The 12,171-nt window shown below is 47.2% G+C and overlaps 3 protein-coding genes across 18 annotated transcripts in view; 2 read left to right on the forward strand and 1 right to left on the reverse strand.

Annotated features, from left to right (window-relative positions):
• On the forward strand, positions 1–2,218 carry nsa2 (NSA2 ribosome biogenesis homolog (S. cerevisiae)). The gene is made up of 6 exons (XM_085925847.1): positions 1–315; positions 735–922; positions 1,002–1,152; positions 1,230–1,409; positions 1,558–1,750; positions 1,893–2,218. Exons 1-6 carry the CDS (start codon positions 313–315, stop codon positions 1,958–1,960), a joined length of 783 nt encoding a protein of 260 aa, XP_085781973.1. The 5' UTR covers positions 1–312; the 3' UTR covers positions 1,961–2,218.
• tor1 (torsin family 1) lies at positions 2,212–4,605 on the reverse strand. 2 transcript variants are annotated; one of them, XM_085925845.1, is made up of 5 exons: positions 4,305–4,605; positions 3,475–3,740; positions 3,223–3,398; positions 3,027–3,154; positions 2,212–2,954 (listed from the first exon to the last, which is right to left on the reverse strand). In XM_085925845.1, exons 1-5 carry the CDS (start codon positions 4,501–4,503, stop codon positions 2,710–2,712), a joined length of 1,014 nt encoding a protein of 337 aa, XP_085781971.1. In that variant the 5' UTR covers positions 4,504–4,605; the 3' UTR covers positions 2,212–2,709. The 2 variants fall into 2 exon arrangements, with proteins under 2 accessions (XP_085781971.1, XP_085781972.1); XM_085925846.1 differs by lacking the exon at positions 4,305–4,605 and adding an exon at positions 3,916–4,218.
• The window catches only part of fnbp1b (formin binding protein 1b), a 23,749-nt gene continuing 15,832 nt past the window's right edge, over positions 4,255–12,171 (forward strand). For 6 of the 15 annotated variants that reach the window (XM_085925830.1, XM_085925832.1, XM_085925833.1 and 3 more), the window contains exons 1-3: positions 4,255–4,575; positions 5,288–5,608; positions 11,536–11,651. In XM_085925830.1, coding sequence (XP_085781956.1) covers positions 5,585–5,608; positions 11,536–11,651 — 140 coding nt within the window. In that variant the 5' untranslated portion in view covers positions 4,255–4,575; positions 5,288–5,584. Of the gene's footprint in view, positions 4,576–5,287; positions 5,609–10,692; positions 11,328–11,535; positions 11,652–12,171 lie in introns of those variants that run through there. The other 9 variants (XM_085925826.1, XM_085925828.1, XM_085925825.1 and 6 more) reach the window with 6 other exon arrangements.

The raw sequence follows: 12,171 nt of genomic DNA on the forward strand, positions 1-12,171 counted from the left end.
AACTCCGAGAAAAGTGTTATTTTTAATATTTTTAAATTGTTTACATTTATTTTGTATTTATCATGCTAGAAATAGTAACGTATCTGTATCAAATCAGTGCATTTTAATTGATAGAGTTACCCTGGCACTGTAGTGACGCCCACGTTGACCAGCCGGAGATTAGATGAGAAACACCGTGACGTACTTCCTCTAAAATTCGGCTCGGGGCATCGACATCTAAACAACCCGAGCCTCCAGACAAAAACATCGTCTTGTTTACTTTTTTACAGCAGTAACACTTTTATTTGAACATCGTAACACTCGCAACACAACATGGTGAGTAGAATGATATGTTAAGCACAGTATTACGATAATTACCGAGATAAACGCCACCAGATGCTAAGGCTAGCTAGCCTCCATGTGGTTGTCTGAACCAAGCGAGTTTAAGTTGGGTACACGAAATGACTTTTTCTGCTCCTCTGTGATTGTAAGGCCGAGTAAAAAAAGCTATTTATTCCGTTAAACGTGTCAAATTAGTCAACAAGTCGCAGATATTGAAGATTTACTTTCTTAAGAAAAACTGACATTTTCCTTGAAAAATATCTTACCCCCCTGATATTTGTCTCCTCTGAAATGTACTTTTTTGTTTTCCATGTATAACTTTATTTAATCAAATTCAACCAAAAATGACAATTTCTCCAATTTTATTCTCATCTTTGTGAAATGAAAAAATGTTTTTGGTACTTCTTTCTCAGCCCCAGAACGAGCACATCGAGCTTCATCGCAAGCGCCATGGCTACCGCTTGGACTACCACGAGCGCAAGCGCAAGAGGGAGAGCCGTGAGGCTCACACCCGCTCACACAAGGCCCGTAAGATGATCGGCCTCAAGGCCAAACTCTACCATAAGCAGCGGCATGCCGAGAAGATCCAGATGAAGAAGACGTGAGTAGCCCGCCCGTCTGAAGTTCAACATCTGGCAGTTGCCGTGTTTATTTTTGAAATGTCCCACTTTTTTTCTCAGCATCAAAATGCACGAGCAGAGGAAGACCAAGCAGAAGGATGACGATAAGACCCCCAAGGGCGCCGTGCCCGCCTACCTGCTGGACCGTGAGGGCCAAACCAGAGCCAAGGTCCTCTCCAACATGATCAAGCAGAAGCGCAAAGAGAAGGCGGTGAGTCTCGTTAGCGCCGCCGCCGTCCTTTCTCGTCCTCGCCGTTTGCGCTTTTTGACGTCGATGTCGTGTTTTAGGGCAAATGGGAGGTGCCGCTGCCCAAGGTGCGAGCGCAGGGCGAGACAGAGGTGTTGAAAGTCATCCGGACAGGCAAGCGGCAGAAGAAGGCCTGGAAGCGAATGGTGACCAAAGTTTGCTTCGTGGGCGACGGCTTCACACGCAACCCCCCCAAATACGAGCGCTTCATCAGACCAATGGTGAGCCCGTCACAAACATTGGACTCAAATAGGAGCGGTGTTACTTAAAAATCATATGGCTTAAGTATTTTTTTTTTTTTAATCCTTGAAAAGGTATTTCAAGTATCCTCAATTCTGTACGTTTGCTAAAACGGTTTGAATGTTGCAGGGTCTGCGCTTCAAGAAGGCGCACGTGACTCATCCCGAACTGAAGGCCACCTTCTGCCTTCCCATCCTGGGCGTGAAGAAGAACCCGTCGTCGCCACTCTACACCCAGCTGGGCGTCATCACCAAGGGCACCGTGGTGGAAGTCAACGTCAGCGAGCTGGGCCTGGTCACGCAGGGAGGCAAAGTCGTGTGGGGTAAGTTCGGGCTAAGCCATCAAGTCGTCGTTTTAGGTGGATTGTTGGTTGGAAAGGCTTCATTTTCAGAGGTCCTCACTGGTTTGGAGATCATATCACAATGTTGGAATTCAAATGTTTTGCCGCTCCCCAACCTTTTCAGGTAAATACGCGCAGGTGACCAACAACCCCGAGAACGACGGCTGCATCAACGCAGTCCTTCTGGTTTAAGACTGTTTACTCACTCAAAACTCAACTGGGTGTGAGGACTTTGATTCAAGCTGATACCGGACACACAAGGAAGTCAACGTGTGACTCTGCCAACAGTTGATACCAATAAAGTTGAAGCAAACACCACGTGAGTATCATTTCGAAGGGAACGTCTCGTTCATTGTCAGGTGACGGGCACGATGACATGACGGCTTCCAAAATGGTCCTGAAGTGCTTCCTTCACAAGTACAATAAATACATGGCAATGGTTTTCTCAAATCAGTGTTTATTATTCATCTCCCAAAATGCCCACCCTCATCTGCAGTTGCATTGATCAAGGATGCCCGACCAGTGCGCCCCCCCCCAAAAAAAAGGACTTAGAAAAATAAATTATCCATTTCTGGTCATCAACACTTAAAAAACAATTATAGGCTTTTTTTTTTTTTTAGATGACAGTGGGAACAAAACATGTCTGCTTGTTGTGTTGTGACATCCCCCCCTCCCCCCCCCCGCCCCTATATTGAGTAGAAACACCGCAGTAGATGGGAGAAATATGATTTTTTTTCAAAGATTGAATAACCTTACTAAAACGTTTTTTTAAAAATCACATGGTAGGAAAAAAATTCAAGATTCCCTTTTCAATCGAAAGGAAATCACTTTTCTCGCTTTTTTTTTTTTTTAGTTCAGTGCATGCGACCCGGCTTCAGTTTTTTCCCTGCTCATCAGAAAGTTCGCACGGCGATGTCGAAAGCCCGGCGTCGGTCCCGTCGCTATGTGTAGTATTCCCACTTGCTGTCGATAGTCTTGCAGCCCTTGACGGAAAACACCCGCTCGGCTTTAGGGAAGTAGAGCAGGTCCGCCGCCACCTTGTCGGCCACGACGACGTCGGGCTCCAGGCCCTGAGCCCTCATGGCGGCCACGGCGCACTGAACCACGTGCTTGTACTCCAGAGGTAGGAAAGGCACAAAGAAGTCCACCAGGTTCTTGTCGATCAGGCTCGTGTGCCACAGGCCGCCTATCAGAGGGATGGAGAGACAGTTGGAGGACAACTTTCTTGTCGTTTTGTCAAACGTTCACGTCGACTCACTTCTCTTGTTGTTGAAGACGGACAGGGCGAGCGAGTTCTCCACGTCCTTCAGCTCGATCTCCTCTCGACCTCTGCCCGCATTCCAGAATTCTAACGCCGTCTGCACGATGCTCTCGCCACCGGCGTTGCTGTGGCGCCAAAAGATGTCACCATAAGCTGAAAGTTCTTTGGGTAGTCTTGAGTCTGTGGGTCTGACCTGAGAAAGATGAAGATGGCTTTGCGGTAGGAGACGCCGTCCACCTTGTCGTAGTAGTCCAGGTAGGGCTTGATGCTGTCAATCAGGCCCGGGTGCATTTTGTCCATTTCGTCGAAGATGAACATGGAATGAGCACAACTGCTCACGTTGCCTCTGATCCACTGTTGCAGTTGTGTCTGCAGCCACAAACGGCAAGAAGGTCAAAATAGCAAACCTACTTGAAATATTTATTCCCAATTTTGCTCATCATACCTTGTAGGTGTCCATCTGGCCGGCGTGCGGAAAGTGGAGCTCGGCGGTAAAGATGTGCACATATTTACTGTCCATGCCCTTTTTGTAGATGTTCTCCGCGATGAGCGCGCTGGCAAAGTTCTTGCCCGTGCCGGTCCAGCCGTGCAGAGACAGCACCAGCGGCTTCTTGGGGTTGGGGTTGTTCATGAAGCCACTCACTGCCTTGGTGATGATGTGCGACGCCAGGTGCTGCCCAAACAGTTTGGTACTGAGATCTTCCTCCAGACCTGCCCACACAATGCTCGTTTACGTACATGACCACTTCATTATCATCCAGCCCTCAAGAATGACAGAGCACTAGGCGATTATATGATCTTGTATCGGTTTGGTTTGAGTTTTTGTAGTATTTTATAAGAATAGATCAACTATAAAGGTCATGCATGAGGAAAAGGTGACTCTCACTTGTGGCGTTGAAGGCGATCCAATTTAAATTGCAGCTCTCGCATAAATATTCATAAAGAGTTCGGCCCAACGCGGCGCCTATGCCGACCGTAATGGTGGTCGTAAAGGGGTCAAAAGCAGCGGCCAGAACCGCAACAGTCGACAATGCGTGCAGCCACCAAAATGCACGCGTAGCTTTCATCGTCGAACGCCGAATTTCAACACTTGGTACGCTCGATAAACGGACATAGCGCTCAAAACAAAAGTGAAAAGCTTGCTTTCTAGCCGGACACTTCCGCTTACGTCATCAATCCGCGACGAACCCCCCACAGGCCCCTCCCACTGTTTGTTTGTGTTTCAAGTAGAAGGACGTAAACAGTTAAAGGAGCAAGTCATGTCATTACTGTCACCTGTTCTATTGAAGGCGATCCACTCGGGGCGGCAGCTCTCGTGGAAGTAGTAGAAAATGTTCTGGTAGCTGGCTAAAAAGCCCGTCAAAGCGGCCGCCATGCCCACTGCGATGCTGGTGCTGATAGGCTCGATTGCCGCCGAGCTAGCCGAGTACAGCAACAATAGAGGCGGCAACGACAAAACGACCCGGCGCCACATGACGGACGGACGACTTCTACTTGTTGCAAGTCCACATCCACCACTGGTAAAAACTCTGGAGAAGCTTTTCGGGTAAATACGTCATTCGTACGCACCGGGAGTCTTGCTTTTTTTTTTTTTTTTTGCCGGAAGTAGTTTTGGTGACGTCACACACAGACTCCAAGTTTTCCAGTGTTTCTCAGCGTTTTCCAGGTTTCATAATCGTTCCTGAATGCATATGTAATCATGTAAGAGCTTGTCTTGATTTTAAGGAAGATTTTTAAGATTTTAGTTTAAATATTGAAGACGCGCGTGATTGGTCTGTTCCAAGCGCGCGCCTTCAACCCCAATGCGCGCAATGTATAGTGGAATGACTTGAATGCATTTTTATATGCCGAAGAATGAGATGTTGCTTATGCGTTACGTTAAATTCAAACAAGAATGTGGAAACATGTTCTACATCTACAATTTTTTTATGCAGAAGAATATATATTCTTCAGCATATGCTGTTTAGGCGTTACGTTCAATTCAAACAGGGATGTATATCAGTGTGTGTATCAAGTATTTTATTGAAGACAATAAGGCCATAAAAAGAAGTGATGTGAAAAGTTGTTAAGCCCACTGGGGGGTGTCATTCAATGAAACATCTGCCTTGGTTCGTGGGTGGGTGTGTCCTTGGGGGGGGGGTGCTCCTCCTCCTCTCTCACTGCACCCCCGCCTTCCTTCCCGCTTTCCTTTCAAGCCTCACTTCACGTGAAAACATCTGCGAGGAGACTTTTAACATTTGCATTATTTGCTACAACAGGACGACGAAAGAAGCCCACTCAGCGGGACCCCAACCGCCTGCCGCCCACCATCGTGCACGCGCACCACCACCACAGCAGCTGTCATTGAGTCCAGGCGGGAGCGCGCGCGCGCGAGCGAGCGAGCGCTGCATTGATCGAGAATCCATCCGCAAGCTCAAGATGAGACGCTGACCACAACAGCAAGAAAAGAGGCTTTTGGGGGTGGATTGCTCCCAGTAATAACAACCATTATCATCTTAACAATAAGAGCCAGCAGCCGCGTCGTGGATTAATTCCGAGGACATCGTCCCGAAACCATGAGCTGGGGCTCAGAGCTATGGGTAAGTCTTGCTTTGATTATCATCATTACTGTTCCTGTCTTCCCCCCCCCCGCCGAGTGTTTGTTTTGAACCTGATAATAGAACGTTAAAAACCACATCCAACCAATATCATTAGCCTGGCTAGCTCCCAATAAAACGCATCTGAGCTAATTTATTTTAGCATAGCTAGCTGCCTTTGATGGTTTTTATCTTCTTTGCTTTATTTGTTGACGTCATCCTTCGTTATATTGTCTTCATGTCGTCCTCCATTTTGGGCCAACACGTTAGTTAGGTATTATTACAACCACCACCATGCGGTCACGGTGTAGATGTATCCATCTGCAAAAAGTCCAGTGGAGACATCACGTGCGTTACGTCATCATTAGTCCTACACAGTCACAACATAAAGGCTGTGTTAAATGTGTACAGTTCAAAATTTCCATCCGGTTTCAGGTAATGATTGATTGCAAACTGATTTTTTTTTTCTGTCCCCACCTGCAAGAATTTTTATGGCCTCCCCACCGCTTCAGTGTTTCGACATGACAAAACCACGGCCTGCTTCTGAAAGATTTCCCAAACGTGACAATCCTTGAGTTCAAAGTTGACTTTGTAGAGTAACATTCCCAAACAATGAAAGAAAATTGCATCATAGCATCAAAACATTCAAAGCGACACCGTCAACAATGGAAATGGGCTCTACTTCCTGACCGCTTGCTTTCAAGGAACTAAAAGTGAGTTGAGCTTTAAGACAAAAGTAGTGCTTGGTACCGAATTGAGGTGCTTTGAAATCAACAAGCTAGCTGCATCTTCGTCATACAGCGCTGATAAATAATTGCAAAGTGTTGACACGCCACCGGAGCGCTCCAGGTGGTGTTCAGGCTTTTCTACAGGTGCGCATTAAATGCCTCCCCAAACATTCCCGTCTTGTTGTGTCACACCGGCAAGCCTTTCATTAGCTTCTCTTTGTCTTTTCTCGAGACTCCCGCTCATTCGGGTCTCCGTCGTGACAAAAAAAACACTCGTGTCCCAAAGCTGTCTTTATCATAATAAGAGGTGGCGAAGATTGTGGCGTTCCTGGGCTTGTTGTGGAAAAGCTTAGCGGGCGGCCTGTCATTGCGCACGGTGACAAGCGTTGGTATGCTTGCAAGTCGCTACACGGGATGTCACCCCCCCCCCCCCCCCCCCCCCCCCCGCTACGGCCTCGTCTTAGAAGCAACGGCGTCTCACTATTTCTTCCATCGTTGCTTTTCGATAAGCCTTGTCGTGATTTGGTTTGCAGGTGAGCTTAAGTCAACTCCAAAATCCAATCTTTTCTTCCCTCCCAGGGAGCAGGAGGAGACCTGGACATAGTTAAGTCCGTCCGGGATGTATTTTTCTAACTGGGGGACTCACGGGAGGGAAAGCGGAGCCTCCTTCCCTTGCCAGTAATTCACCTGGTGCAAAGTTCAGAGAGAAAAGCCGCATTCCTTGCCTCGTCTCTCTGAAGTCGGTGTATTTTGATTTTTTTTTCCGCATTGGTACAACAAAGCCCGGAGCTACTTCTCAGACCTCCACACTGGCCTGAAATCTGGAAAACATTTCCTCCACTGTACTGAGCTTCTCGCGCAGACGGAATTGTATTACATCCAGATGCCGACGGTCGACACCTGTCGCGGGCGCGTCAATACTCCACGCGTGGTTGTCATTAGAGACGGTGTTTACTTTTTTTTTTGCCTCGTCCGCTCAAACGAGAACAAACGGAAACATAACGACGGCGACCGCGGCTTCCTGCCGAGCGCGAGCAGGATGTTGCCGTTCGCAGGTGCACTTGAGTAACTCGCCGCGTGTGGAACAAGTCGAAAACGTAGCTGAAAAGAAGACAGGGCTGATTTGGATTTCTGTGGCTTTGCACGCTTCACGCCGTTTTTGACATGATGGCCGCCACCATGTGATCAGGAAACAGGACTAATCTTTCAGGAAGTGATGTCGCCGTCAAGCAGGATTTCTCAATTTCCCGCAAGCACGCTTATGAAGCAACATAGAGGCTTTGCGGTTGCCGTTTCATCAAAAAAATGGGGAGATTGGCTCAAGAAAAAAAAAAATGTCCACCAAATGTAGCCACCCGCCTGTCAGAAACGGGCCTTGGCTTACTGCCGTGAAATGACCACGATCGGCCTTGTAAATTCACCAGATAGACTCCGAATAAGAAAACAAAAAGGAATGTTTCCATTCGAGCAGCTGCAGAATCTTAATTCCAAATCCAGAGCTACTGTGACATCACATTTGGGCAACCACTTAAAGCGTCGGGCAAGTGCGACGGAAAGGGATTTCGTTTGCTTTCCCTTGGCAAATGTAGCTTCCCCATGTGAACGTTATCAGTTCACCTTTCACCGTTGACTCACCTTGAAAATTTCACTTCTCCAAAGAACTGGGAACTAGAGAGGAACTCTTTTTGATGCTTTGAAGCGCCCATGAGTGTGGTGTGGTGTCGTCCGGTTGTCGCTCGGTCAACATGGATAAGGTCGAAAGTCTCCTCAAACAGCAGCAGCTTAAGGTAAAGTGACGATGGTCTTTTTGGAATCAGGAATAATATTTATTCAACGTTTAGTATTTTCAGACAATCTGTTGTGTAAGCATTAAAGAGCTTTGTTCCTGCGGAGGAACGAAAAACAGCTCAGCCGCAACAATGGCCGATGTGTACTTGAAGGCCAAGCGGCTTTAATCCATCCATCCAGCGAAGAGCGGCCGGCCACTCATTGGCTAGGTGTCCTAATCCGATAAATATCTGCTCATTTTCATTTTCTTACTTCTCGTTCGCCCTCCACACTATTTTGCTCCTGACCAAAGATGGACTGACTCCCTCGGATCTTTCAAAAAAAAACTTTTTGCTTGCGTCATGTTGCGCCGAAGTAGCGAGTTTTTCATCTTCCTGGACAGCCCTTCAGCGAAACCCGAGAAGGTCGGGCGAAAGCTGAGTCCTTACCAAGAGTACCTGCAGGTGCTTCTCCAGATGAAAATGACCAGCACCGTGAGTGAAGTTCTGATAATAACCGTGATTGATCCCCTTTTGATTACAAGATGTACTTGCAGGATTATTGATTGTTCATTATTTTGGGGACTCTCTTAATGGCTCACGGGTTCCTGGAGCCAAGTTTGAGATTGATGGATTAATTGGAGGTAGAATCTGAAAGGAAGCGGATGAGTCGTCGAGGCTTCCAGTTAGCGTGAGTCACGTTGCTTTCAAGCGCCTCTGGTTTTTGCAGGTGTTCGTCATACGAGCGCGGTCTTGCGTTTCAGCCGGGGCCGAGGCGTCGACGCTATAAATAGCCGCGCGGCATGCAAACGGCGACTCGTTTTAAGGTCAGCAAACAGCTGCTCCTTACTCCAGGTCTTTACTTTTCCATTTTTAAAGGAAGTGGACGGGAAAATTCCCAAGAGATTCAAATTGGTTTGAAAAATATTCATCAACGTCGTTTAGTTTTTCCCCGATAGCTGTCGAATTTGGCCGAAGCTCCTCGTTCTGGCACTGTTTCTCTCCGACCCTTGTTCCCCTGCGAGGAGGTTACTCGGGGCTACGGGAACATTATTCCACCCCGCTTCCTCGGACAATGCGCCGTGTGTGTCGGAAGAGAGGCCTCGGCATGTCCGCCAAATATTTGTCCGCGCTTGCGTTCGCCCACGGCCTGCAGAAATGCCTGAAGCGGCCTAGCAGAAATGTGGAGCCAGCCTTAATGGAGGAGATGTGGAAAAGAGTTTTTCTCTTGATGATTGTCACTGTGCATTTTCAGCCAAGCTAGCGGGTGACGTGAGCGTTGCTAGCATGTTTACGCCGCAAGTGGCTTTGTAGCGGATCTTGTCTTTTGTCCCCCCCTGATGATCAAATCTTCTGCCTTCCTAATAATAAGCCTGGAGGGCCCCACCCCCGCAGACCCAAAGACGCTGTCGGAACATCTGCTTTGCGTTGACGCAATAGATTCCGTGAAAGAAGCAGATGAGAAAGTAAATCAGATCAATCACAACCTGGAAAGTTTGGAGAAATGAACCCAGTAAGCACCCTGATTGCATCATATGTGATTGAGTCATTTGCTCTCTTCAAGGAGGTGGGTGCACTTGTGTTATCTGGCTGGATCCAGAAGATCAATATTCCCTGGGCAGCGCAGCGGAGGCTAAATAACGTGCATTAGCCGCGATGAGAGAGGTGGCGCTACGCCACGCCACGTTTTTCTACGCCGCCTAATCCCCGTCCTGATCCCTTCAACAAGCGCCTATTTGTTTGCTTGCTGTCACATGGGCCTTGCGTACTTATATTTAGCTCGGGGCTCCTATTGTTATCCGAGCTTGAACTCTTTCCATTTCCCGAATCATAAAAAAAAAAAAAAAAGTTTAGCTGAGCGCTTGTATTTGTTTTCCCTGATGGGCGACTACAATGGAGCGCAAAACACGGCGAGTGGTAGCTGAAATAACAGGCTGAAATTTTTTTTTCTTTTTTTTTTTCTCAACATTTCCAAATCACCAATACAAGGGAAAAAATACATGTATTTTTTCCTTTTGGGTGATTTTGAAAAGTTTCACGTGCAGTCAAATGGGTAGTTTGGCTCAAAATGAATCAAATTGCCAATTATAACATTTTTATTTTGCTTTTAAGGACATGAAAACATTGGTGAAGGCTTGCAGGGATGGGAGGGAGGTTCAAGGGCAACACTCCCCCCCTCAATTGTAATCCCTTTCCTGTGTAATCCCGCCCATCCCTCTTCCCTCCCTTCCTCCGTCCCTACCTCCCTTCTTCTCTTCCACTCCCTCGCTGACCTCCTTCGCCATCGCATCCGTTGCACCTTACGCCCGATGTAGCATTGGCGCCGCATTACACATCTGACTCCCGAGAGCGGACTCTTCCGGCGTTCTCTGCCCGACAATCGGGAAGAAGAACTCTTTAATCGCAACGGGTACAGTTCCCAACCGGATATGCTCCTGCGGACGGACTAACCTGAATTTGGGGTCTTCAACAGAGGAAAGCGGGAGATGATGGTGCCGTTGCAAAAAAGGGTAACTCCGCTTAGGCGCAAAGTACTGCTTTTCATTATATTGTGTGTATTGATTGATCCTGGGTTCTCAAAATTTTCGATTCAGGGATCACTCAGAGGTTTCAAAAGAGAGAAAAAAATGGCATCAGGTCAGACAAAGTAAACAATGTGGAGCCGACGTCAATTTGCGTAGCACTTTTCAAACCAGACGACTTTTTTTCAAGTCGTCTGCAGTTATCTGGTCCGCCGGCTCCCGTGATGACTCCCGTGATGAGTGATTGCCCATTGAAGCGAGCAAACAAAAGCCGTCCGGAAACTCCCGTCTCACTCAAGGCGCTATCTTTTGTGTTTCAGCGGTGAAGGCCATTTCATCCGATGACTGTACACGTACACGTCGTGGCTAACGAATGTAGCGGTCGGGCAAAGAGAGACAGACAGGATCTAAATCAAAGTTTACAAAAACTCGGGCTGTTAAAAAATGCTGCACGCTTGATTGAAAGCAATCTGTAGTTGCAACTTGACGCGAAATGTGTGGAAACGCTCTAACACACACACACACCGCAGCGACTTCCTGTGTCACAAAACACACTTTCCTGCATTAGTCAGTCAACGTCGCCCGCAGGCTCAGGTCATGAATGTATCGAGCGGACGCTCCAGACGTGGCAGATGACCGGATGGGGAGCTGCCAGAGCGACGCCAAGCTAACGTGTTTCTCTCTGCAAAAACCTAGCGACGGTGTTGTGAGTACGCGCGTGGATTTGGTTTCTTCCGAGGCGCAATTTAAAATCTGCACACTTTCCCACGGTGCAAGTGGGAAAACAAACACCGGTGGAGCAAATAACAAATATAAACATGTATGCTAATGTTAGCATTTGTTTGTGAGCCTTCAACATTGGCCAACTTTGTGATGTGACTTGACATTGACGAGCATTCCCATCTTTCCTGCAGGATCAATTTGACAACTTGGAGAAGCATACGCAGTGGGGGATCGAGTTTCTGGAGAAGTACGCCAAATTTGTCAAGGAGAGGTCTGAGATTGAAATCAACTATGCCAAACAAATTAGGTGAGTAGATTAACTTGAATGTCTTGGAAGTGTAATAAATGATCATTTCGGTAGTAGGAAATGACATGCACATGTTGTTGACTTGAAGTGAGAGAAAGGCATTGTGTGTGTGGCGTGATGTGGGTTGTGAGGGCGGTGCTTGTGCGTTTCCATGGCGACATGTAGGTATCAGCCTTATGTATGCCCCCCTAGGTCTGACCCAGATTTGCGTTCCCTCCGCCAACCACAAGTGTCCAGCCCCCCACTAGGCGATGAGTGTATGAGCAGCCCCACATAGTGGGTGGGGGATTACAACATTAGTCATGTTTCATATGGTTTCACACACCAGCCAGTACCATCGCGATATTTCCCTAGCAACAAAACCCAATGATAGAATTTAATGACTTTATTTATTTCAAATAACAATGTTATGATTTTATTTTGTTCAAATGAATCATTATTTTGGTCAAGATAAAAAAAATGGTTATTTTCTTGTCTTCTTCCATGAATATATTTGCAGTTGCATATGACTATATTTTGC

The sequence above is a fragment of the Syngnathus leptorhynchus genome, chromosome 12, assembly GCF_054491065.1.
Source record: "Syngnathus leptorhynchus isolate UIUO chromosome 12, UIUO_Slep, whole genome shotgun sequence".
In the NCBI taxonomy this organism is placed as follows: Eukaryota; Metazoa; Chordata; class Actinopteri; order Syngnathiformes; family Syngnathidae; genus Syngnathus; species Syngnathus leptorhynchus.

What these genes read in the sequence shown, in the direction of transcription:
- tor1 (XM_085925845.1), bottom strand. Translation starts at nt 4,503, where the DNA reads ATGTGGCGCCGGGTCGTTTTGTCGTTGCCGCCTCTATTGTTGCTGTAC. An exon ending in GATCGCCTTCAATAGAACAG is followed by an intron (nt 3,741 to 4,304) that starts GTGACAGTAATG and finishes TTGTGTGGGCAG; the next exon opens with GTCTGGAGGAAGATCTCAGT. An exon ending in GCCAGATGGACACCTACAAG is followed by an intron (nt 3,399 to 3,474) that starts GTATGATGAGCA and finishes TTGTGGCTGCAG; the next exon opens with ACACAACTGCAACAGTGGAT.
- nsa2 (XM_085925847.1), top strand. An exon ending in AAGATCCAGATGAAGAAGAC is followed by an intron (nt 923 to 1,001) that starts GTGAGTAGCCCG and finishes TTTTTTTCTCAG; the next exon opens with CATCAAAATGCACGAGCAGA. An exon ending in GGGAGGCAAAGTCGTGTGGG is followed by an intron (nt 1,751 to 1,892) that starts GTAAGTTCGGGC and finishes CAACCTTTTCAG; the next exon opens with GTAAATACGCGCAGGTGACC.